Here is a 26,073-nt window from a genome sequence, read left to right on the forward strand (position 1 = left end):
TCTGAACTTTGCAGTGGACCTCACAAAGAATTCTGTAGTCAGAGCAAAGAGAAGCCGAAATTTCTCAAGCCTGGGCTCACGGATGTGGCAAATGCTTCAGAAGGACGGGCCGGGCAGCAGCCTGTAGGACCGGGGAGAGACTCAGACCGAAAGCCTCTGTTAAGAGCAGAATAAGCCCCTCTGGAAAGGAAGCAGCTCCAAGTATACGGCACCAAAAACGCTTGAGATTTCTGGTCTGGAACACTGGCCTAAACGACTTTTTAAGGTGGCAATATAAAAGGTTGTAAGACTTCAAAGCCCTACAGAGCGAAGGATGGTTGAGATGGAATCTCTTTAATAAAAGGCAGACAAGCTGTGGAAGGAATCGGGACTCCCGGCTCCACAGCGGGCTCTGCAGGGCGCGTTGGACGACAGACCCGCAGGATCGCTGCGCACCGCTCTCGGCAGTCGAATTTGACTCTGATGCCGGCTTCAAGACGGGTCCTCAAGGTGTAGTCTGAGGGATCCCCCCCTTGTCCCTGAGACGCTTTCAGGGACGCTGTGGGGTCAAAAGGAACAATACCGAGACGTGGCATTCCGGATTAAAGGTCCAGTGGGCTTTCCAGGGGCTGCTCGCGCGGCGTTGCCATAGCCTGCAAAAGAGCGCTGTTTAACGCCGCCGCCTCTCACACCCGGCGCGTTTTCAGAAGCACAAAACCCCGCGGGAGTCACGTGCTGCGGCACGCGGGCGTCACGTGGGCCGGGAAGGCCGTTGGGCGCGCCTGCGCAGCTCCGCTGGCCCGCCGCGCCGCTCTCCCGGCATCCTGCGCGCGGCTTTCCCGCCAGGATAAAGCCGCAGCGGTTGTCTGCGGCCCTTCGTCTACACTCGCGACCTGGGTTTTCAGCCGCTGCTGCTGGGTTCTAGTCCGCAGCTCCGCCATGCCGCGCGAGTCCGCCAAGAAGAAGGAAAAGCGGCTGTTCGACGCCACGTCTTTCGGGAAGGACCTGCTGGCCGGCGGCGTGGCGGCCGCAGTGTCCAAGACGGCCGTGGCGCCCATCGAGCGGGTGAAGCTGCTGCTGCAGGTGCAGGCGTCGTCCAAGCAGATCAGCCCCGAGGCGCGGTACAAGGGCATGGTGGACTGCCTGGTGCGGATCCCGCGAGAGCAGGGTGCGTAGGGCGGCCGCCGGGCGAGCCGGAGGAGGGTGGCCAGGGGCGACTGCGCGCCTTCCACGTGACCTTGCCGAAGGTCGCCTCCTCTAAAAGCCTCTGCTGCAGGAGGATTAAACCTTGATAGACCTGAGCCTGGCTCAGGAGGACCGTGGTGGGCCTGCAGGACTGGGGCGATGCCCTTTGGCATGCTTGTTGTGTGTTAACTAGCGCTTTAAGATGTTCACATACTAATTGGAATATTAAGTTTACGAGAAGTACAAAAATGCAAGCATCTGATACCCATCCGTGAAAAGAGGTTCTGCTTATTTGTGAACCTCTGAAGACCAGGGCTGAAGCTGAGGCACTTGCCCCTGCGCAGAATGTAAGAGGGCAAAAAACTTAATACTCAAGATAAAAAGTGTTTTAATGTACGATTGTTAAATCAAAAGTTAGGAGGGAAAAACCATAGCAGAATGCAAATTTTTTAAATGAAGGGTTAGGGTTAGTGGAATCAGTATTGCTAATTTCTCCTTTTTTGTATCAGGCTTCTGTTTAAACTTTATATATGGATCTGGATTTGTTACCCGGCGAGAGAGACTGAGGCAGGAGGATCACAAGGTCAAGGCCAGCCAGAGAAGCTTTCAAAATAAAAATGTTAACTCAGTACTAGGGCAACCCTGGGTTCCATCCATAGTGCTGCAAAAAAAAAAAAAAAAACAGTGCTTTGTGAAGAATGATCCCTAAGTTAACTAAGGGGATGGTAAGTTTATCAGGAATTTTATATTATCCTATCATTTGGAAAAATCAGCGCAAACTTTAGAAAGTGGACCTGTGTATTGTAGTCTGAGTAAGAAATGAAATGGTTTCAGCTCCAGAGCAGTCATTTCTTTTAAGTTTTGGGTAGGATCCTGTTCCATGAAAAAGCATTCTACAGGCACCTGTAGTCCGAGCTATTGGGGAGATGGAAGGATCTCTTGAGCCAAGGACTTGGCGATCAACCTGGGGACATGGTTCCCTGGCCTTTAAAAAAACAAAAGGATTAAAAACCTTTCTCTCTAGGGACATGTTTGCAACTTTCTCTTTCCTGTTCAGTAGACTACATAGGCTTGGGGTAGATTCTGAAGGGATCATCTGAACTGTGCATTTATATTGCCTTTCTGGGAGCCAAGCTAAGATCTTTCATAGTGTCTGGTTTGCTTCTCTTCTTTCCCATTCATTTTATCAAAACAACTTTCCCATTTCCTCCAGGGTTTTTACAGGAAAACCACGAACCCAGCCTTCCTTCCTGTTTATTCTAAAACCCTCTACAGAAGTATAGGCCTTTTTAATGTTAGTTCATCCATTTTAAATAATCAAAGGGAAGTATTCTGGTCAGATTGTGCTGATCAGTGCTAATTTATTTTGTTTCAAACTTTTTGAATGTTTCAACCAAAACATATTTAGTATGACTTTTGTAATTTGAATTAATTCTAAGTACTGTTCTGTTCCCTGTTTTCTTTACCTTCCACAGTGATATAACATAAGCAGAACTTTAAGATGTTTTCTGTTCTGCACAAGGTGTTAGGATTACATCATGATAGCCTTTGCAGATTACGCTGATTCATAACAGGAATGATACTGCCATCTAGAGGCACTTTTGGAAACTTGTGTTTGTTTTAAGCACAGTTATGTATACCCAATTGCAGTAATATGAAATGCAGGGGTCGGAATGCTACACATCTTGCTGTATTCATAGGCCAGTCCTGTACAATGAAGACTTATCTTGCAGTCTGAATGACTTTTATACTTCCACTGGACATTCATGTAATAGCAAAGCCTGTTTATGATTATCTAAGCCTAGCCCCTAATTTATTTATAAACACAAACCTGCCTCTACTTACACAGACCGTCCAAGGGATGACTTTATGCACAGAGTCTAGTAATACCCCTCCCATCTAATGAAGCAGAGGGAAGATTATACTATTTGGTTCAAAATTTTACCGAGTTGTTTATCATGAAACCTCATGGTATAAGTAGAGGCAAGGCTATATCTGTTATGTCTGTGGCATGGTTATGGCCCACCAATTTACTTATTAAAATATATTATAAATTCCTTTAATTTCTCTATATGGCAGTGAGGGCATTATATTGACTTTTAAAGTTGATGAGTTGGTCATTGCTTTGAATTTTGTTTCTAGATGGTGACATATTATGAAATATGTATCATATATAGAAGACTTGAGCCTGGTGGGGTTGAGAATTCATCATGCTAGTACATTCTAGAATCTAACAGTGAATCAAACTTGATATTGTATTTCCTGGAATTTGCCTTCTCATGTTTGAAAAGCAGAATTCAAACCTATCTCAAATGCTGTAAAGTTTCTCTTTTGTTTTACACATATTCTCTGATTTTATTAACTTCCTTTTTTCAGGCAGCACTAAATGATCCCACAGGATGATCTCAGAAAACACACGAGGTGTTCTTGCACTACCTCCTTACTTTATCTCTTTCTATCTCAAGGATAGATTTCTTCATCCTTCCTCTGGATAGAATTTCCTTTGGATAGACAATTTGATTGACTTTGATACTTTTTATAAGGTTTATAAAAGCTTCTGGATTTGTCTCAAGTAATGTTGTTCTTTGAAGATTTTTTTTTATTTCATGGGTTTTGTCACCTTCCAACTTTGTGTATTTTTATTTTATACTTGAAATTTTTATTACACAAATAATATGTTTGATAGAAAATATGAAAAAGCAACAAATTAAAAAATCACTTCATTTAGCCTGGCACAATGGTGCACGCCTGTAATTCCAGTGACTGGGGAGGCTTAGGCAGGAGAATTGCAAGTTTGAGGACTGCCTCAGTAACTTAACAAGGCCTTAAGCAACTTATTGAGACCCTGTCTCAAAATAGAAAGGGCTGGGGATCCCAGCTTCAAGAAGTTCATGAATTCTGTGAAATGTATATAAAAATATTTTATGTATGTAATATTGTATTTTTACAGTCATATTAAGAATTGCCTGAATATGTCTTCTTGTTGTTAAACTAGGGATTTAGTTCTAGATTTTCATTGAAACTTGATATTTGTTTTCCTACAAATGGATTTTTTTTTCACACAAATGTAGTTTTCCTAAAATAAATACAGTCTTCAACCAACTCTAGTTAACTCCTTTAGTTATAAATCTGGTGCTCCTCCATGTTCTTATGCAGCTTCCAGGTTTCTTTTGTCATTAAAATCTTCCATTTATATTCAATATCCAAAGTTTAAAAACTTGTACTATTATATATAATACTCATTTTGTGAAATATTTAATATCATAATCATAGTTACATAATTATAACTAATAACTCATAATCTGAAACCCGTATTCATACCAGCAGCTGAATTAGCCATTTCCAAAGTGACCTTTAATATGAGCCATGTGTAAAATGTGAATACCAGTACCGTTCTCATATGATACTTTTTCCAAATCCAGTTAATTGGTTTTTGTTAAAAATAAATTATTTCAATTTAAATCTCTCTCAATCAGATTGATGAGACTTCTGCCAAAAAGTGCTTTCCTCTTTCTTTAAAATTGTCTTTAGCCACTGCCAGTAACGTGCTTTTATGTTACTATGACCCATGGTCCAGAAGATTGAATCTTATTCTTCAATATCATTTATTCAATCATAGTTCACTTTCTAAGTTCTTTCTCTCCAGAAGTCTGATCTCTGAGAAAATACAAATGTTTAACTATGTTCTTGAAAGTTTTTATTAGCTACTAAAAACTTAAACATCAGTAAAAATACCTGCACAAATTAGATCACTATCTTCCCCAGTAATTCATTCCAGCCCTGACTAGCAAGAAATATTCCTGTATAATTTACTTGTATTTCTCAAGTTTTAAAAATTTTACTTCCATTAAAAAAAAAGTTGACCTTTCTTAGCACAGAAAATATTTCCATGATTAAAGAACTTAAGGAGAAATATTGTAGTTACTGAAGTGAATTGTTTTGCCAGACTGCTTGGGTTTGAATTCCAGCTAATAACTTTGTGACCAAGTTATATTAGGCAAGTTACTTAACTCACCTGTTCCTTAGAAGTTATTTTTATCTTATTATTTCATCTGGAAAATGGGAAGACTACTAGTACCTACTTCATGGGCAGTTAGGAGGATTAGAATTAAAAGAAGTTTCCAGCCAGGCATGCCTGTAATCCCAGCGACTTGGGGGCTGGTGCAGGAGCCTCAGCAATTTAGCAAGGTCCTGTCTCAAAATATGAAAGGCTAGGGAATAGAGCTCAGTGCTAAAGTGCCCTCTCTGGTACCAAAAAAAAAAAGAAGTTTCTAGCAAATTATTATTGTTTTTTCTGTGTTAATATTACTGCAAAAATAATTTTCCCAGCTTTATGGGAGAAAAATTGACAAATATTGAATATATTTACTTTGTACAGGGTTATGTTTTGATATATGCTTGCATCGTGAATTGATTATCACATTCAAGTTAATTAACATTCCCATCACCTCACATGTTTAAAATTTTGTGTGGTAAGAACATTTAAGATCTGTTCTCTTACCAAACTTCAAGTGTCCTTACAGTGTTAGTAACTATACCATACATTAAATATTTAGCATTTATCCTTCATTATTGAAACGTTGTACCCTTTAAACAACTTATAACTGTTCTCCAACTCCCTGCCCCACATACACCCTGGACCAGCCTCTGGTAACCACCCCTCTACTCTCTGCTTCTGTTAATCTGACTTTTTTAGATTCCATCTATTATTAGTGAGAGCATATGGTATTTGTCTTTTTGGCCTGGTTCATTTCACTTATAATGTACTTAAGTTTCATACATATTGTTGCAAATGACAAGATTTTCTTTTCTAAGGCTGAGTAACATGTCTCCATTTGTGTACCACATTTTCCTTAGCCATTCATCTGTTGATGAAACTGGGGTTGATGCCTGCATGGTGGCACTTGTGAGCAGTGCTACAGTAAACATGGGAGTGTAGCTATCTCATACATACTGGTTTCTGTTCCTTTGGGGAGATACATATACACATGCATACTGAGTAATGGGTTTGCTGGATCATATGGTAATTCTAGTTTTAGCTTTTTGAGGAACCTCCGTACTGATTTCCAGAAGGGCAATATTAATTTACATTCTGCCAACATTGTAAGAGTTCCCTTTTCCCCACATCCTCACCAGCTAAAATAAGTAAATATTTATTTATTTATTTATTATCTTTTGCCTTTCTTACCCTTCTGAGGTGATATTTCATTGTGGTCCTGATTTGCTTTTCCCTGATAATTACGAGGATTGAGCATTTTTCATATACCCATTGGCCATTTGTATGTCTTCTTTTGAGAGATGTCTGTTCTGATTCTTGACCCAATTTTTAAAGATCTTCTCTGGCATTATTTTCGTTTCTAGAATTGAGCAATGCTTAATTTCATGAAATGAAATAAGAGATTATTTTCTTTTGAATCCTATTTATTTATTTATTTGTTTGTTTATTTTAGCTGGATTGAACTCAGGGGCACTTAAGCAACTGAGCCACATCCACAGCCCTATTTTGTATTTTATTTAGAGACAGGGTCTCACTGAGTTGCTTAGATCCTTGCCATTGCTGAGACTGGCTTTGAACTCATAATCCTCCTGCCTCAGCACCCCCAGCTGCTGGATTACAGGCATGTGCCACAGTGACCATCTGAATCTTTATTTTTAAAAGACTGATTTTTTTGTGTTCTCCAAGCCAGGACTAAAAGTGTCCTATTTAGAGTAGTACAGTCATATCATTTGACAGTTGGCAATCTAATGGTAAACAACCAATGCTACTGAAGAACTAACATACCATATTCTAGAGCAGCTTTGACTTATAAGGACTACTCTGAATTTTAGGAGTTACACAGTGGCTGAATTATGAGGATTGGTCAGTCCAAGAGTTGGGGTTGAAATATTATTGACCTCAAAAGTTTCTCGTGGTTTCTCCATTAGGTCTCTTAGAGATTGTCTTGACTTGAAATGGATCCCTTTTCTGGCTAAATTCCACCTACCATTCAACATGGTGTCACAGCATAAAGACACTGTGTTTTAGTTTCTTTTATCCCCTTCCCATTCTCATAGCACGTGTACAGACCAGTTCAGTGGATGTATTTGTAATAGCCTATCTCCATAGAAGTTCACACATCAAGGCTTGTGAATGAGGCTAGTCTCTGACAATTACTGGTGAACTCTTTTTGTATTAAAAATCCCCATTTCAAGGGGTAATGCTTTCCATAAGTGTTTTAGCTACTTAATGGCTTTTTTATTTGAAATTAACAAAATTGGGATAGGCTGCATAAAGTTAACAATGCCTTTTTTCTTCAGTGGAGAAACATACATTTTAGAAACCTGTATTTTTCTCCTGAGAAAAGGTATATTTTTGATAGTTAATTAAGTATGTTAAAACTGGGCATTCTTTAGTAATTATGCAATATAGATTTATATATTTTTATGTTTCCTTTTAAAGGTTTCTTCAGTTTTTGGCGTGGCAACTTGGCAAATGTCATCCGGTATTTTCCAACACAAGCCCTAAATTTTGCTTTTAAGGATAAATACAAACAACTCTTCATGTCTGGAGTTAATAAAGAAAAACAGGTAATTAAATTTTAGTATCTCTGAAATCTTTAAAGTGGTTAGATTATGTGCGATGTTTGATTTGGGGAGCAAGGTGTTCTAGTGGTGGTAAAAACAAAGAAGGACATACTAACAAATTACAGTTTGTTTTAAATTATAGAACTACATGAAAAACAACTGGGTTAACTTTTGCAAACTTCACTAAATCTCTTGACAGAACTTCAATAATTAAGGTACTCTTTCTTAAGGCAGTGTTTTCTAAGTAAATATTAAATGTAATTTATATCTTAATATCACTGCTTTTCTTAAGTACAGAAAGTGGTCAACAAATATCACTGGGGTGTTTTATTCCCTAAAGAAGTAAATTATTTCTTTATGACTATTTAACTGAGATTAAAGTGTGTGGGGAAGACCAAATCAAACAAAAGAGAAAAATGATGAGTTTTTTTTTGTTTGTTTGTTTTTTTTATGTTTTAGTGAAGATGCTTTTTGGTTTTCAAGGAATTACTACCTTGGTTATAAAATCTCAATTTAAAAATTTTCTTCTCATATTAACTATATGTCATTTGTTCTGATTTCCATTTGTTTTGTTGTGTCCAATACACTGTACCATTTACGTTACTCCCAAGGTCTTCTCCTCGCCCTTATAAAATCTCCCCTTTTCTCTCTCCCATTCCACATCCCTTACCACTCCAACCAACTAATTAAGCTGTCTTAGCAGGTATGTGTAAGTCAACAGTGTATGGAACATTTCTTTATTACAACCTCCTTTAATTTCCTTTTATTCTCCTTATTCCCTTTATTCTGCAGTTTTATTTCATTAAAAATGTTTCTTGGAAGCTTTGCACTACCTTTGATGTTGGAGAGGGTACAGAGGTAACTAAAACATTTCTTTAGACTTAGAATTAGGTTTGGATTTGGATCCTGGCACTCTGTTCATTTAGCTGTGTAGGTTTTTTTTTTTTTTTTAATTTTTTTTGTAGTTGTAGATGGGCAGCATGCCTTTATTTTATTCATTTATTTATATGTGGTGCTGAGAATCGAACCCAGTGCCTCACACATGCTAGGCAAGCGCTCTACCACTGAGCCACCACCCCAGCCCAGCTGTGTAGGTTTTTGAAAGTCATTTTACTTCTCAGATACCTATTTTTCTCGTCTGAAAATTGGACATCATAATATCTACCTCATAGTTTAATTGTGAGGTTTAAATGTGATTACTTATACAGCACTTAGCGTAGTGCTTTGCTTTATGATCGACATTCAGTAAAGTGTTCCTGTCTGTTTTAGCTGCCAGCTCTGATAATTAGAATTTCCTTTGACTCAGAATCTTCCCTTTTCCGTTCATCAGGTTCCCCAAGACTACCCTCATGTTTAGTAATTCACTAGAAGGATTCATAGAACTCAGAAAAGCTGTTGTACACATGACTGATTATTTTAAAAGGATTTAAATGAATCATCAAAGGGGAGTAGCACATAGAGAAGCAAGGAACTTCTGCCAACAGGATGGGACAACATATGTGATGTGTTTGCAACCAAGGGAGTTCTCATCAAGCATTGATGTCCAGGTGTTTTAGATGGCTTTTCTGCTCTGACCGAAAGACAAGAACAATTTTAACTAGAAAAAGTTTATTTTGGGGCTCATGGTTTCAGAGGTCTTAGGCCATAGGCAACTGACTCCATTCTTTGGGACCCAAGGGGAGACAGAGCATCATGGCAGAAGGGTGTGGCAGAGGAAAGTAGCTGGAAACCTTGCACCAGGAAGCAGAGAGAGCTCTGCTCGCCGAGACAAAATATAGACCCCAGAGGCAAGCTGCACCCCCCCCCAGTGACCCACCTCTTCCAGCCACTCCATATCTGCCTCCTGTTACCACCCAGTTAATCCTTATCAGGTGATTAACATGCTGATTAGGTTAAGATTCTCATAACCCTATCATGTCATCTCTTAAGTTTTCTTGCATTGTCTCACACATAAGCCTTTGGGAGAAAACTCATGTCTAAACCTTAATACCAGGGGTTTCATTCAGGGTCCAGTTCTAAAAGTGTGGGATGTGACTGACTGGCTTAGCTACTCAATCTCCAACCCCTTCCAGAGGTTGAACTGTTATAACTTATCCCAAAGCCCCAGATAAACAAAAACAAGTATTTACAATAAATGACAACATTAACATAAACTATCCCAGCTGACTAGCTGACCATAGCCCATTGTAGGTCTTGAAACAGCCTGATAAATTAGTTCCAGCCTTTCTCGGGAGCAGAGCAGGCCTGCCCACCTAAAAACCTTCCGGGAGACAGATCTGAAGATTCTGGTCTCAGTTATAGATCCTAAAACAAATATTTGACCCGATCCCAAAAGCCCTCAGCTATGGGTTGCAGCAGTATAGCATATCTAAGAATCAACCCAGGAATCCAAAGGGAGCTGTCCTAGAAATGGGAAGAAGCCACTCTTGTCAGAACACTGCGTGGTAAATGCACCATCCGTAAACTGTAAAGCAGACCCTCATGGACTAAGGTGTTTGACAGGCCAGTTCATTCAGGGACTAGATAGGATCCATACCTTCCAGAACTCCTGATAAGAGACTGGACACCTATAGTTTTCACTGTGGACCCACATAGTAGCCATGTGGCTTGAATCTAGTCCTCTTGAACCACATTCTGGAGGCAGTACTATAAGTTCAGACACTTAGAAGACTTTAACTTTCTGAAACCAGTTTATAAAAACTGAAGAGGGGTTTGCTCCTTCAAATACATGGGACACCAGTGGAAGGCTATATAAAAACCAAAGAATTAGGCAGACATGACACTAGCGAATGAAACAAATGAACCTTGGATAACTAACCCCAAAGAAATGGAGTATATAAATTGCCTATAAAAGAATTCAGAATAATCATCTTAAAGGAGCTCAGTGAGATGCAAGAAAATCCAGCAACTAAATGGAAGGAGAAAAACAGTGCATGACTGTTTAATGGGAACTTTAAGGAATAGAAACCATGCAAAAGAACCAAGTAGAAATTCTGGAGCAAAGAATACAATGAGAGAACTGAGAAACTTCACTGAGAATTTCAACAGCAGACTTGATCATATCAAAGAAAGAATTAACAAACTCAAAGACATGTCATTTGAAATGAGTCAATTAGAGAAAAAGAAAAAATAAAAAGGACTGAAAAACAGTGCAAGCATAAGGGACATAAGAAACCCTATCAAACATATACTTACATGAATTATGAAAATACAAGGAGAAAAGGAAGAAGAAAGCTTATTCAAAGAAAACTCTTAAAACCTAAATCTTGGGATATGCCCATCCAGGTATAGGAAGCTCAAAGGACTCCAAGCAAGATAAATTTAAAAAATAATCCTCAGAGACACATTATAATCAAACTATCAAAAGTCAAAGGAAAGAATCGAAGCAGTAAGGAAAGACATCGTGTATTATAGAAACCACTGTAAGTCTATGAATAGACTTCTCAATAGAAACTTTGCAGGCCAGGAAGGAGTGGGATGAAATCTTCAAAGACTCCTATACCTAACAAAGGTGTTCTGAAATGAATGACAGATAAAGATATTCCAAGACAAGCAAAATCAGAGTTTATCGTAATGAGACCAGCTTTACAAGAAATGTTAAAGGGAATTCTGAGTTGAAATGAAAAGGTACTAAATAGCAACAAGAAACCATATGAAAGGGTAAAACTAACTGAAAACAGTAAATACATAGTCAAATTCTAATACTTTCAATGTGATATGCATATCACCTTTAACTCCGGTATAAAAGTTAAAAGACTAAGGTACTAAAGACCTTAGTCATTCATCACTTGATGTAAATACTTTCTGAGAAACGAGTCATTAGACAGTTTTGTTATTGAGCAGACATAGCATGAGCTGATACAAACCTAAATGGTATAGCTACTGCTCACCTAGGTTATATGATTGTGATTGTGTCTTTGTGTGTATATAGATATAAATACATATACATACATATGGAAATATGTGTGTAGGTGTATATACACATACACAATTTATGTTAATGCGTATTGCTCCTAGGATCATGCTGAACAAAACACAAGACTGAGCACAAGAGAGGGGCTTGGGGTGTAGCTCAGTGGAGTATATACCTTACATACATTGAGACCCTGGGTTCAATCCCTTGTGTACACACACACACACACAAGAAAGAGATGAATTTAGACAAAATTTAAAGAGAAAATGATATGGTCAGGAGAAACAGTAAATAAGAGGTATGAGCTGCTGCATACTGTTTCACAATAAACTTTCTTTAATAAATGGGAGTACACTAAAATAATAAAAGTATAGCATAGTAAATAGTCAAATCTGCAACCTAGTCATTTTTTGTCATTAGCAAGTATGTACTATACAGGGTTGTATGTTCTATATATACTTTTCTATACCTAGCAGTGCTGTTTGTTTACACAGCATCACCAAAAATGTGTGACAAATGCACCTTGACTAAAAAGTGTACAGTAATCAACACATCCATTAATAAAGATCTCAATTTATTAACGTATCTCAAGGAACTAGAAGAACAAAAATAAACCAAAAAATAATAGAAGGAAAGAAATGAAGACCAGAGTAGAAATAAGTGAAATAGAGACTGAAAAAAAAATACAAAAGATCAATGAAATGAAGAACTGAGTCTTTGGGAAAAAAACCAGTATTGACAAACCCTTAACTAGACTAAGAAAAAGAGAAGACTCAAAGATAAAAATGGAGATGTTACAGCTGATACCACAGAATTACAAAGGATCATTAGAAATTACTATGAACAACTAAATGCCAACAATTTGATAACCTAGTATAAGTGAATATATGTACCTTGCCATGATGAGTCATGAAGAAATAGAAAACAGGAACAAACCAATAATAGGTAAGGTGATGAAATCAGTAGTAGTTTCCCAAAAAAGAAAGCCCCAGTACAAGACACCTTACTGCTAAGTTCTACCAACATTTGAAAAACTATTATGGTTTGTCTGGTATTTCCCCGAAAGGCTCATGTGTTAAAGGTTTGGTTCCCAATGCACAAACGATCAGAGGTGGGGATTGAATTCACTAGGACTCTGATCTCACCATGAATTAATTCATTGTGGGATTTACTGCTCAATAGACCCTTGGGAGGTAGTGAAAAGTGTAGGAAGTAGAACCTAGTTGGAGGGAGTGAGTCCTTGGGGACCATATTATTCCCAGCTCTCTCCTCTCTTTGCTTCCCAGCCACCATGTGTCCTGTGTCACTGTAGGCCCAAAATGAATGAAGCCAATGAACTATGGACTGAAATCGTGAGCTCAAATCTTTCCTCCTCTAAATTGTTTCTTCAGATACTTCTGTTACTGCAATGATAACTAATAACTAATTCTTAAATTACTTCAAAAAATTGAAGAGGAATGAATTCTTCCGAACACATTCTGTGAGGCCAGCATGACTTTGATGACCAAAATAAACAGATGACACAACAAAAAAAAAATAAAACTGCAGGCTGATATCCTTGATAAACATACATGCAAAAATCTCCAACAAAATACTAGCAAGTCAAAACCAACACTTTAAAAAGATTATTCACCATAATCAATTGGGTTCACCTAGGGATGGATGCAGGGGTGGTTCAGTGTACACAAATCATTAAATATGCATACTAACTACATCAACAGAATGATAAAAACTGCATCATCTCAGTAATCCACTTTGAACGATGGGAAGATCCTCCATATAGAAAACTACTACAGAAACATTGAAATTCAACTTCACTTTAGACCAAATGGATCCAACAGAAATGTATAGAACATTCTATCCCAACAGCAGCAGAAGACACAAGTGCACATAGAACAGCTATAAGATATATCACATTAGGCCATAAAGCAAGTATTAACGTAAGGATATGAAATTGTATCAGGTATTTTTTTGCCATAATGGAATGAAACTAGAAATCAATAACAGAAGGAATTTAAAGTATAGTAATATTCTAAATTATGAGCTTATAATTAACTGGAATGCATTTATACTAATAAACCACATTCTGGGTCTATATTATTCTCATGATGAGACAGGCTTTATTTGTTACACAGACACTTCAAGAATCACCATTTTGCATGAGTAGGTTCTTTTCTTTGTCCCTCTCTCTCCTTTCTCCCTTCTTTCCTTCTACTCAGTGCTCCCTTCTTCCTACCATCAATAAGTTGGCTCTAGTGTTAATACATATTGGGTCTACCAGTGTCATTTTTCATAGCTCCCACTATCACTGCTGGAAGTGTCCTGACTTGAATGACAGATTATATGATTATCCACTCAAAAAGTCAGTGATGTCTTTTTCTTCTATCTGGGAAGGATAGAAAAAGATTAAATAGAATTTAAGATCTGTTTCATAAACCTTTTGCTATATATCATGTTTGGTTTGACTTACGGGTTTTAAGAGGCAGAAAGTAGCTTATCAGTCTTAAGAAAAAAAGGGATTTATTATAATGGTACTGTGAGACTTGAGTTTGAACCAAACTGGACTCTTTATTTCCCAAGTTATCTAGTCTTACTTTGTTACTGATTACTTGATTTTTGTGTGTACATTTGTTCTATCTTAATATTGATCCATTTTTATTTACCTGTACTTTTTATTCCTTTTAAGTTCAAGGTTAATATCATAGTGATCTTTTGTGAACTTTGTGTAGAGCAGTATCCATGAATACTTCCAGAATACCAAAACATTAAAAGTATACTCATATACGTATGATTTTTCTTAGGAGAGGATTTGTCTGTAGCTTTCAAGAGTACCAAAAGAAACCTGAAATACTAAGAAAGTCAATAACTTTTCCATTTCTATTCTTGTTGCTGATTTACATAGAATCTCTTCAGTCATATTTCCAAAAAAGAATATGGCCCAGCTCATTTTTTTCTGCCAGGTTTCTGTGGATTAGCTTACTTAGTGTCACATGCAATCTCCTAATCTAATTGTCACTCTATGATTATGAAACATGAATACTTGTAGAACTGATGAATATCATTTAAAATGAACCGTGGGAGTCTGGAAACAGTAAGGGGCATTTTATCATTGTACTTCATTAAGTATTTATTAAATACATATCTCCCAGGAAAGCCCCGTGACTTGGTTCGTGAAATAAACAACTGAATTAAGAATCTTGTCTCCAAAAAATGGAAACCACCCAGAAGTCTACCAACTGAGGAATGAATAAATTACATAGTCACATAACAGTATTATTTGGCAATAAAACAGAATAAAGTATTAAACCATGCAACATGAATGAAAACATTGGCAAATGAAAAAAACCCATCACAAAGCACTATATAGTATGATTCCATCCACATGAAACATCCAGAATAGGCAGAACTATAGAGATGGAAGGTAGCCTAACACCTAGAGCTTAGAAAGGTAGGGAGGAGGTAAAATGACATATAGCAGGTTTGGGTTTCTTCTGGGGTGATGAAAATGTTTGAAAATTCTGATAATAGTTACACAACTCTGAATATACTAATAATTCATTGAATTGCATATTTTACAAACAAATCATATGAATTGTGAATTAGATATCAGTAAAGGTATTAAATATAATCTTGGCCTCAGGAAACAGTTTATTGGAGTATAAATGTATACTGTTATAAATTGAAAGACAAGTATAAAAATAATTATGAATTGAAAATGATTTTATGAACTGTTTTAAAAATGAAAGTCTGGAACATGTTGACACATTCTATTTATTGGTTCTGTGATTCACCTTTAATTCTCTGGTAGATGAAATATTTATGAGGAGAGGGTATGATTATATACAGTTTCAGAGATGAGAGATTTCTCAAAAGAGGTGGACCTTGAATTCAATTATGAAGCAATAATTATTTTTTGTTTAAAAAGAATAGGAAGGACATTCCAGGCCAAGAGAAAACTAAGAGTTCCAAAGCTATCTGAGATTTAAAACTATTATTAGAAATAAGAACAAGATAATAAAGCAAGGAGCTGGCATTGTGGCACATGCCTGTTATCCCAGAATCTCAGGAGCCTGAGGCAGGAGGAATTCAGGTTCAAAGCCAGCTTCAGCAACTTAGCGAGGCCCTAAACACCTTAGCATGACCCTGTCTCAAAATTTAAAAAAGGACTGGGAGTGTGATTCAGTGGTTAAGCTCCTCTGGGTTAAATCTCTAGTACCAAAAAAATAAAGAAGAAAGAAATGGAACTTAATTAGAATATTATTCACTTTAATATATTTAATGTTTACAATGGCCTTGTACCCTGGTTTTTCCATAGCAACCCAATTTAGATATGTCTTTCTTTTCCCATAAGCCCTCAATGTTGAAAAACTGCTCTCTGGATCTGAGGAAGGCTCATTTTAAATATTTATCAAAATGAACTAGACTTTCCCAACAGCCCAAGTGAAGCTGTAGACCAATAAGGTTGCACTTACATCCCATCAACTACATTATAATTGGTGCGTGCCAATTGTCATGTCATCGTTTGAACATAATTAATATATTTTTGAGCTGTGTAAAGTTATTTCTAAAATTACAAAGTGAGATTGGGTCATTATCAAGTACCCCTCCCAAGACAAGGGCAAAAATAAAGCCTCCATCCATGCCTGATATTAAGTAGATATACTTCATAAACCCTTATGGTGCACATCATGTTTGGCTTCACTTAGTTGGTTTTAGGAAGCAGAGATTACCTCAGGAAAAAGGCAATAATTGTAATGATAACACTTCTACTTGAATTTGAACCAGAAAAACAGCTCTAGGGATGAAACTTTTCTCCTGTCACCTTGTCTAGTTTTCTAATTACCTGCTTTTCAAGTATGTGCTTGCTGTGTTTTAAAAATGTTAAAAACAAATTTACACACTGCTTTTATAAAAATAAACACTAACACATAACTATCCAGAATATTTCTCTCCATTCCTATGTATCCTTCCTTCTTTTTTCTCCTCCATCCTTTTTGTACAGGGGATGGAATCCAGGGACTTATGCATGCTAGGCAAGGGCTCTTATCACTAAGCACAAGGCATAAGGCCTTAAGTTCAATCCTCAGAACAGCAAAATTTAAAAGATAAAAATAAAAGGCTACATGAATATGAAGAGAAGTTTTTTTGGATAATGCAGTATATTTTATTATAGATGTTTACTTTATAAAAGCAGCTTGCAAATCTTTTCAACATTTATAAAAATAAGAGTTTTCCAGCTGTTTTAAACAGTCCGATTCTATAGTTTAATAAAAACTGTTTTAAAATTAATGTGTTTCAGTTCTGGAGGTGGTTTATGGCAAACCTGGCTTCTGGTGGAGCTGCTGGGGCAACTTCCTTGTGTGTAGTATATCCACTAGATTTTGCCCGAACCCGATTAGGTGTCGATATTGGAAAAGGTATGGGATTTTTAGAAATCAACTCTTCCTTGTTTGTGTTTTGAACTGTGCGTTATTTGTTATAGAGTCACGTTGCATCAACAGTGTTATCAGATACAGTTTAGATTTTATTCTTACCCAAATGTTGTCATAGGACCTAAAGTATAGTACATTTCCACTCCCCTTAAAAGAGAGAACAAAAGTGTGAACATAAAGACTATGTAACGTAGTTCTACTTTTTTCCCAGAGATACTTTCCTGCACCTTATATTTACTATGGCTCTTCAGTATGTCAGATGTACATCTCACATCCTGGAGATGCCTTTTGCCTCTTCCTCACTATTTTCTGGTAATTTTAATGATATGTCTTAAGTCGGGTTGCTTAAATTATATTACTTTTATAAGAGACTGTCAATTTATTTTTAAAAAGCTACTTGAAATCTTGATCATTCTAAGTGAATGGGTAGATTTTGATTATGCTTTCTTAATAGAATTCTGTTTGGTAGTTTGAGATCATTTAAATATATATAATGTTTAATTTACTTAAAATGTTTATTTCATATATCTTGTTGCTAACAGTTGTAAATGGCTTTATTTTAGGTCCTGAAGAAAGACAATTCAAGGGTTTAGGTGATTGTATTATGAAAATAGCAAAATCAGATGGAATTGTTGGTTTGTACCAAGGATTTGGTGTTTCGGTTCAGGGCATCATTGTGTACCGAGCCTCTTATTTTGGAGCTTATGATACAGTTAAGGTAATTTGGGAACTTTAACTTGGATGTATTAAACAATGGTTCATTTCTTTTTGTTGTTCTAATTGTACAAATCAAAATAAATGATGAAATAAGAGCCATGGAATTCTATTTAAGTATGACTGCCATAACCTAATTAAGTTATAACCATATTATGGGCCTGACTTTGCATACAAATCATGTATCAAAACATTATGTTTTTGTGGTGTTTGTAATGTAAATCATGTTGCAAATGGAAAACATACTGACTAGGCTTACATCATAATCAGATCTTCAGCAAACAGAAAGACACTTAACAGTTTTTAGATTTTATTAACTTTATTATCACTTTTTTACATGGAAATAATCAACTTACTTTCATGGAAGTGGAGAAGTTATAATTAAATGCTAGCTTGGTTATCTACTAGCTACTGTTAAATTCTGTGTTGCATTCTCCAAGTTGCTTTGAACTTCTTTTCCATTTCATATTTTAATAGCACTTCTATAATGTAGGAGGAGAAAGAAAGGTTATAATACTGTCAGTCATTTTTAAATATATTTTGTATTTATTTATTTATTTTTATGTGGTGCTGAGAATCGAACCCAGTGGCAGGTGACCGCTCCACCACTGAGCTACAACCCCAGCCCTATCAATCTTTTTTGAGCTATTTGTTAGGAACTTTCTAAAGTACTTTATATCCTCCTAATGGTCTGGAATCATATACAATCATGATTTTTTAAGATACAATAGTCTAGGGATAGTTAAGTAATTTGCTTGTTAAATGCAAGCAAAAAATCCATACCTTTAGTAACTGCAGCAAAATGATTCCAAGAGGAAGCAATGGAATTAGTATCAGCATTAGTTATTAAATAAGATTAAAGCTTGAGGAAAATTTTATAATAAAGCCATATTTTATATTGCCCTCCCTCATTGGTATAAATGTAGTTGAATGTCATTTTATTGTGATCTGGACAGATTACTTTTTAGGGTACTTTTTAGACGTGTTAATGAAAATTATAGCATCTTAAGAATATTTATTTAGGAAAATTGTTGAGTACTCTCCCTCTGCTTTTCTCTATTATCTCCTACAGTAGTTGTGAAATTTAGGAACATTCTACAGTAGCTTAGAGCTTTAAAGCTACTTGCCAGACATCATCTGTTGATGTTAAGAGCAGGCATTCTTTCTTTTTTATTTTCAACACCAGAAGTAAGAGCCATGGAAGAACTTTTTTGATTACTGGCTGCTATCATTCCTAGTTTTAGTTGTCTTTAATAATAAATCCCTTTAATAGAAAATACACTTTTTTATCCAAATATGCTCTTGAAGTGTAGTCATATATTACAGTATCCTTTTTTATTGATCTGCTATTATTAAATCCAACTGACTTTTATTGAATTTTAAATACAGTTGCACCTTCTTTCAGTCTATTTATAAAATTATCCTTTGATTTAAGAATTTAAGATATTTTTGAAATTTATATGGTTGAATGGTACATTTTTCTTTTCTAGGGTTTATTACCAAAACCAAAGGAAACGCCCTTTCTTGTCTCTTTTTTCATTGCTCAAGTTGTGACTACCTGCTCTGGAATACTCTCTTATCCCTTTGACACAGTTAGAAGACGTATGATGATGCAGGTATTTTATATTATTTGTAAGCTTAATTGAGTTTTCTAATCTGATATCCAAGTATAATTTATTCAGATTTCAGAGAAATTTTAGTTGAAAGGCATAGGTCATTTGTTTTACTTAGCTAAAATGAATACAGGATATATTCCATCTTACATGCTCTCCTATCCTAAAATAGCCACCAGCAAGCAAAACTTCTTCCTCATCTGCCATTAGAACAGAAATTCCCCTTACTCTGTAGTATATATTGCTTGGAGAAGAGAATGGGATGGAAGAGATTGGATAAGTGTGTCTATCTTAGCTGAAATATTAGATTAAGTAGAATAAGCCCAGTTATAAGCCATCAACATAATCACTTGTTGTATATTTTGATAAAAATTTGTTTTAAATGCAAAGGATAAAAACATATTTATAATTGATCTATATTCTAAATATAAATCCCTAATCCAAAGTTCATCTCCATTACTGTTTATTGTTATGTTGATTCCTTCAGCAAACATTTGAGTGCTTAATCTATTCTAAACTCTGTTGACACAAATAAAATAAGATAGAACCCGCACCGAAACTCATAGTCTAGACTCGAAGACATAAAAATAATAGTTTAAATAGAAATGTGAATAGGTTCCAGGAATGCATGAGAGTTAGTGCCAAATACTTATAGTAATTAGATGAGGCCTCTTGGACATCAAAATCTCAAGAGAAGAGGCTTTCTCCAGACTAAGATAACCATTATTATTATTATTATTATTATTATTATTATTATTAAGCAGGAATTGAACCCAGAGGTACTTAACCACTAAGCCACATCCATAGCCCTTTTTTTTTTTTATTTATGTTTTTGAGACAGGGTCTCACTAAGTTGCTTAGGGCCTTGCTAAGTTGCTGAGGCTGGCTTTGATTTTGTGATCCTCCTGCCTCATCCTCCACAGTCTCTGGGATTACAGGTTTGCACCACTATGCCAGGCTGCAAGAGAACATTCTAAGCATAGATGGAAAAAAATGACATCCTTGGAGGTATAGCTTGAGATCATAGGTTTTATAAGGGCAAGTGAAACCAATGAGGCCAGAGAACTAGAGTAGTATTAGTGCTTACTATGTGCCGTATATTGTCCTAAGAATTTTATACTTTAACTCATTAAATTCCCAAAACAATTCTGTGAGGTGTAGTTACTGTCATTGTCCTCATTTTTATGATCTTTAAAATGGTCTTGGAAGAACTGCCTGGAAGGGAAGGGCTAACTTACTGCTTTACTCATGGACTGTCCTAAGAGTCATTCCTTTTACATCTGTTTGCTCTTTTTATAACTTGCTCTAGTTTACCTCATCAACAAACTTTTTAAAAATGATTAATTCATGTATAATAATTACATTTAAGGGATACAATATGATATTTTAATACATGTATACAATGTGTACTCAGTAGATCAGGGTAATTGGCATGTGCATCATCTCAGACATCTTATTGTTTCTTTGAGTTGGGAGTAGTCAAAATCTTACATTGATAAAGTTTTAAAAATGGAAAATTAATTTGCACATAGACTGTAAATGAGGTACGTGGTATCGGAGCATTGTTAAATGTCACGATTTTAAAATTTTGTCTGTGTAAGAAAATAACCTTGTTCTAGAAAAAATTCACTGAAGTATTTAAGGATAAAGGAACATGGTGTCTGCAACTTTGAAAATGATACAAAAAAATAGGCATGGGTATGTGGAATTTTACATATGTGTGTTGATAGCAGTTTGATAGGACTGCTATAACAAGTACCACAAGCTGGGTGTGGTGGCACAACTCTGTAATCCCAGCGACTTGGGAAACTGAGGCAGAAGGATCACAAGTTCAAAGCCAGCCTCTGCAACCTAGTGAGGCTTTAAGCAACTTAACAAGACTCCATCTCAAAGTAAAAAAGGGGGCAGCTGAGGATGTGGCTCAGGGATTGAGTGCCCCTGGGTTCAGTCCCCTGAACCAAAAAAAATTAAATTAAAAAAACAAATACCACAAAATGAGGAACTTAACAGAAGTTTGTTTTCTTACAGTTCTGAAGGCTAGAAGTTTGTGAGACCAAATGTTGGCAGGGTTGGTTTCTTCTCAGGTCCTCTCTCCTTGGTTTATATATAGATGGCTGTCTTCTTCCTAAATCATCTCATGTTCCTTCCTGTACCTCATCTCAAAAGACAGTCATGTTGGATTAGGGGCCACTCTCATGACTAATCTTCTTTAACATTAACTACCCTATCTCCAAATAGAATCAATTCTGAGGTGCTGGGGCATATTTCTTCAACTTGTGATTTTGGTGGGGAAATAGTTCATTTCATAACAGTGGTATTCTTGTATTTTAATTTTATAACCTACGACTTCATTAACGCTATTACAGATGCTCATTTGTATGTATACGCTTTGAAGATTATTTACATAGGCATATAATGGGTAAATAATATTGTCTTTTTCCCCTTCCTTATCAATTTTCATACCATTTTTCATGCCCTTCTCTACTCACTGAATGATTCAATTTTATATTAAAGAAGTAATAACTGACCACCTTGATTTGTTCCTAGTTTTATTGGGAATGTCTTCAGTGTGATATAACTTAATGTTAGGTTACGGGGAGGTTGTAGTTACCCATTATTGTATTATGGCAGTTCCTTTCTGTTCCTGTGTTATATATAGTGTTATTAACTATGAACGTGATTATCATTTTTCTCTATTGAGATTATCCTATTTTTGTGTTTAGTATGTTAATATATTAATCTGTTTTCTACAGAGCTGAACTAGCCTTGTGTGTCTGGGATAAACTCTGGTGCCTGTATTGTATTGTGTTTTGCATCCCTGACTGGGTTTGGTTTGCTGGACTTTGTTCAGCATCTGTGTGCCAGTGACATTGGCTTGGATTTTTCTCTTTTGTGTTGTCATAGTCTAACTTGGTATCAACGTTGTGGAAGTCTAATATGTTAATATGCAAAGGTCTTCCCACTTTTTCTCTTCTCTAGAACAGTTTGTTAAACTTGGAATTAAATGTTCATTGTTTAAAACTCACATGTGACACCATCTGGATGTGTGGTGTTCCTTATGAGGGTATTTTTAACAACTGAGTTTCTTAACAATTATACTATTGTTTCAGTTATTTTTCCTATTCTATTGGTAAATTATACTTTTCTAGGAATTTATTCTGTTTTAAAAATAATTGCCATGAAGTTTTTCAAATCTTGCTCATTAATCTTTGAATCATTTGCAAATTTATGTTGACCTAGCCATTTCTAATAAACTTGGGACTTTTTTCTCTTTTTCTTCTCAAACATTATTTCCAGAAATTTATCCAAAAAGTATTTCAAAAAACTCATATTTTGATGTTCTCTGTACTGTTTATTTCCTATTATCTTTTGATTGTTTTATACATTGATTTGTTTGTTTTCTACTTCCTTTATTGCTGGTTATTTACTTATTTCAATTTTCTTAGGCTTATACATTTTTTAAATATTTAAATTCCCCATTAATTTATTTTCTAATGTTAAGGTCATTAATTAATCTATAAATTACCACTCAAGCTACATCTTATAAATTGAGTTAGAGTTTTGTGGTTATTTGACTTTCACTATTTTCTAAGAAGATTTTCTCCTACAAAATATCTAAACAGTTTCCTAGTCATCTTTTTGCTATTAATTTCTCACTAATTGCAGTATGATAGAGGAAGAACCATGGTCTGTGTGATGCCGTCTGTCAGCGTGTGGTAAGCCTAGTGTGTGGTCAGTTCTCAGATATGCCTGACAAGTATGAAATCTCCAGCTACTATGGAGATTGCTACTATGGAATATGCGGTATTCAGCATACGCCCATTAATTCAGCTTCGGGTTCTCTGTCCTTAGTGTTGATAGAAAGCTCTCTTAAAATAAAAGATGTCAAGATAATGAAGAACTGTTTGTCTTTCTTTATATAGAGTGGTGAGGCGGAACGGCAATATAAAGGAACCATAGACTGCTTTGTGAAGATATACCAACATGAGGGAATCAATGCGTTTTTTCGTGGTGCTTTTTCCAACATCCTTCGTGGTACGGGGGGTGCTTTGGTGTTGGTGTTATATGATAAAATTAAAGAATTCATTAATATTGACATTGGAGGTAGTTCATCAGATTAAACTGGGAAATTCATCATTTAAAACTTGTTAAGCACACAAATTACATAGCTACCATATGTATACATTTTGATAGTGTTATTACTGTCAGTATTAAAGTGCTAATTCTGAAATAAAGCACAGGTGTTTTTCAAGGGTTTAAATATTAAAATCATAAATATGGGTTTCCTTCCCATTTAGATGCTAACTCATTTTAATGAGACATTTGACTTTAACTAGTATGTTATTTCTGTTAGTTTAAATTTTTTTCTTATATCTGTGATGAAAATTAAAGTATATAATCTGAAAAAATGAAAGTATCTTCTTTGAAATTGCTACTCATTAAATATACCTGTCTTCTCATCTTTTGAAAATCATAGGATATGACAAATATTTCTTTAAAAGTTTATCAAGAGTTGTCGTCATTATATCTGTAGGCATAAATAAGCTTTCTTCTACAACACCCCTAATAAGACAGCTCAGGAATTACTTTGTATAGTACTTACAGTATCATATAGCTTTTGATAAGCACAGATCTATCATTAAAATTTGATAATGATTTTAATGGCACTGTAAAACTGGTTTGAAAATAAGAGATATAAAATGGTTTATCTGCCAATTGCTAGCTATTTAAAATAAAGTCTTGGTAGTATGAATATATCTTGGGACAGAAAATATCCCTTTGAAAATTAGTTTTTGTAATCTGTATTGATAATAAAGGAAGTTTAAAACTGTTGTAAATGAACCTTCTTTAACCCTGACTCTTAACTACCTTGGTTAGCAGAGGACAGCAAAATGTTTGTCTGTTTTCTCCATAGAAATATAAGCAGTATTTCCAAGGTTTTGTATAGGATGCTTGCTTTTTCAGAGATGTTGTAGAAGATAGTGCATTTGATCCAGTGCTTAGGGGGCTGAGGCAGGAAGATCACAAGTTCAAAGCCAGCCTCAGCAACCTAGAAGACCTTAAGCAACTTAGCTAGACCCTGTCTCAAAAAAAATTAAAAAATTTGAAATACCTAGATTTTAAAGTTTGAGTGGGTGTAAGGACATTAAACTAGTGGGGATAAACTAGAGAATTTTGATTTTGGGGAGAATTTTGATTTGTGGATCAGAATGAAATAGGTAAACATCCTGGTATTCAGAGGCAAAATATTTTTTAATAATCCAAAGTATATTGCCATTATCACTTGAGAAAAAAAAAACTCTTGAAAACTCTCAACATGATTTCTTGTAGTTAACATAACACAGAAGTTACAGAAACAAAATAGTTGTTTTTTTTCCTTTCCTTCTTAACTCTCAGATCAAAGATAAATAATCAAATACTAGTAATCATTTCCCCTATGAAGATTAGCTAAGAAAATACTGCAAAATCGTAAACTTGCACAGAGTCATACATACTTACAGGGGAAAAGTCTTCAAAGTTCTGAATGGGTTGGGCATGGCAGTTGGATTGCAAACCTGAGGCCAGTGTTGTAGACCCTGTCTCAACATAGAATCTTAGAAAGGGACCTGGGGGTGTACATCACTGGTAGAGCACCCCTGGGTACAATCCTCAGTACAAAAGAATTCTACATGGCATGGGTAAAGAACTAATACGAATTTAATCACTAAATTGCTATACAAGAATTCTATTTAAGTCTGGAAGATGTGTAGAATGTTTTGTTTGTTTGTTTGTTTTTTATGGTACTGGGGATAGAACTCAGGGCCTTGCACTCTACCAGCTGAGCTATCTCCCCAGCCCGTGTAGAATGTTTTAGTCAGCTTTTTCACTCCTGTGACTAAAAGACCTGACCAGAACAATTTTATGGGAAGAAAAGTTTGAGGGCTCCTGGTTTGAAGTCCCAATCCATAGACAGCCAGCTTTATTCCTGGGGGCCCCAGGTGAAGTAGAACAACATGGGGGAAGAATGTAGCAGAGGGAAACAGCTCATGCCAGATACAAATGTATATCCCAAGACCACACCCCCAATTCCCACTACCTCCAGCCACACACTACCATTTCAGTTACCAGTTAATCCCTGTTGGGATTAATTCATTGATTGTGTTCAGATTCTCACAATCTAATCATTTCTCCTCTGAACCTTCCTGCACTGTCTCGCACATGAGCTTTTGGGGGACACCTACATCCAAACCTTATCATTAGAACAAAAGCGTAAAATGTTAGTATCATGTACTGAGCTAAAATTCTTACATTACATCAAACTGAAATGAGATGACTCATGAGCAAAATCATAATGGAGATTTCCTAAGGAAATAATTTCATTAAATACCCTAATGTCGGAAAATGCACAGCTAATTATGTGCTTAAAATATGCACAATTTTTTATCTTAAATTGCTAATGTTACATCTTATTCAGAGTTGGGTAGGATTTTTAATTTCCTGCTCAAATTATCTCCCCCAAATAATAGCTAAAATTCATTTCAGAATTTCATTCTTTTTATCTTTAATCAATTAAAATACATCCTCCATGAGGCACCTGGTTCCATCCTCAGCACCACATAAAATAAAGGCATTGTGTCTAAAAAACTTTTTAAAAAATACATCCTCCATTAAAGAAGATGACCTTTTCTGTTGG

General features: G+C 35.9%; 1 protein-coding gene across 2 annotated transcripts; it reads left to right on the forward strand.

Moving 5' to 3' along the window:
- Positions 1-918: 918 nt before the first annotated feature.
- On the forward strand, positions 919-24,232 carry Slc25a31 (solute carrier family 25 member 31). 2 transcript variants are annotated; one of them, XM_047566682.1, is made up of 6 exons: positions 919-1,147; positions 7,604-7,731; positions 16,941-17,058; positions 17,637-17,791; positions 19,278-19,403; positions 23,324-24,232. In XM_047566682.1, the coding sequence occupies exons 1-6, from the start codon at positions 919-921 to the stop codon at positions 23,519-23,521; spliced, it is 954 nt and encodes a 317-aa protein (XP_047422638.1). In that variant the 3' UTR covers positions 23,522-24,232. The 2 variants fall into 2 exon arrangements, with proteins under 2 accessions (XP_047422638.1, XP_047422637.1); XM_047566681.1 differs by lacking the exon at positions 23,324-24,232 and adding an exon at positions 22,903-22,914.
- Positions 24,233-26,073: the final 1,841 nt, after the last annotated feature.

The sequence above is a fragment of the Sciurus carolinensis genome, chromosome 10 (genome assembly GCF_902686445.1).
Source record: "Sciurus carolinensis chromosome 10, mSciCar1.2, whole genome shotgun sequence".
In the NCBI taxonomy this organism is placed as follows: Eukaryota; Metazoa; Chordata; class Mammalia; order Rodentia; family Sciuridae; genus Sciurus; species Sciurus carolinensis.

Bases quoted from the DNA above. Each gene is read 5' to 3' on its own strand.
- Slc25a31 (XM_047566682.1), top strand. From the start codon at position 919: ATGCCGCGCGAGTCCGCCAAGAAGAAGGAAAAGCGGCTGTTCGACGCC. The intron at 17,059-17,636 runs GTATGGGATTTT...GCTTTATTTTAG, and splicing joins AGGTGTCGATATTGGAAAAG to GTCCTGAAGAAAGACAATTC. The intron at 17,792-19,277 runs GTAATTTGGGAA...TTTCTTTTCTAG, and splicing joins GAGCTTATGATACAGTTAAG to GGTTTATTACCAAAACCAAA.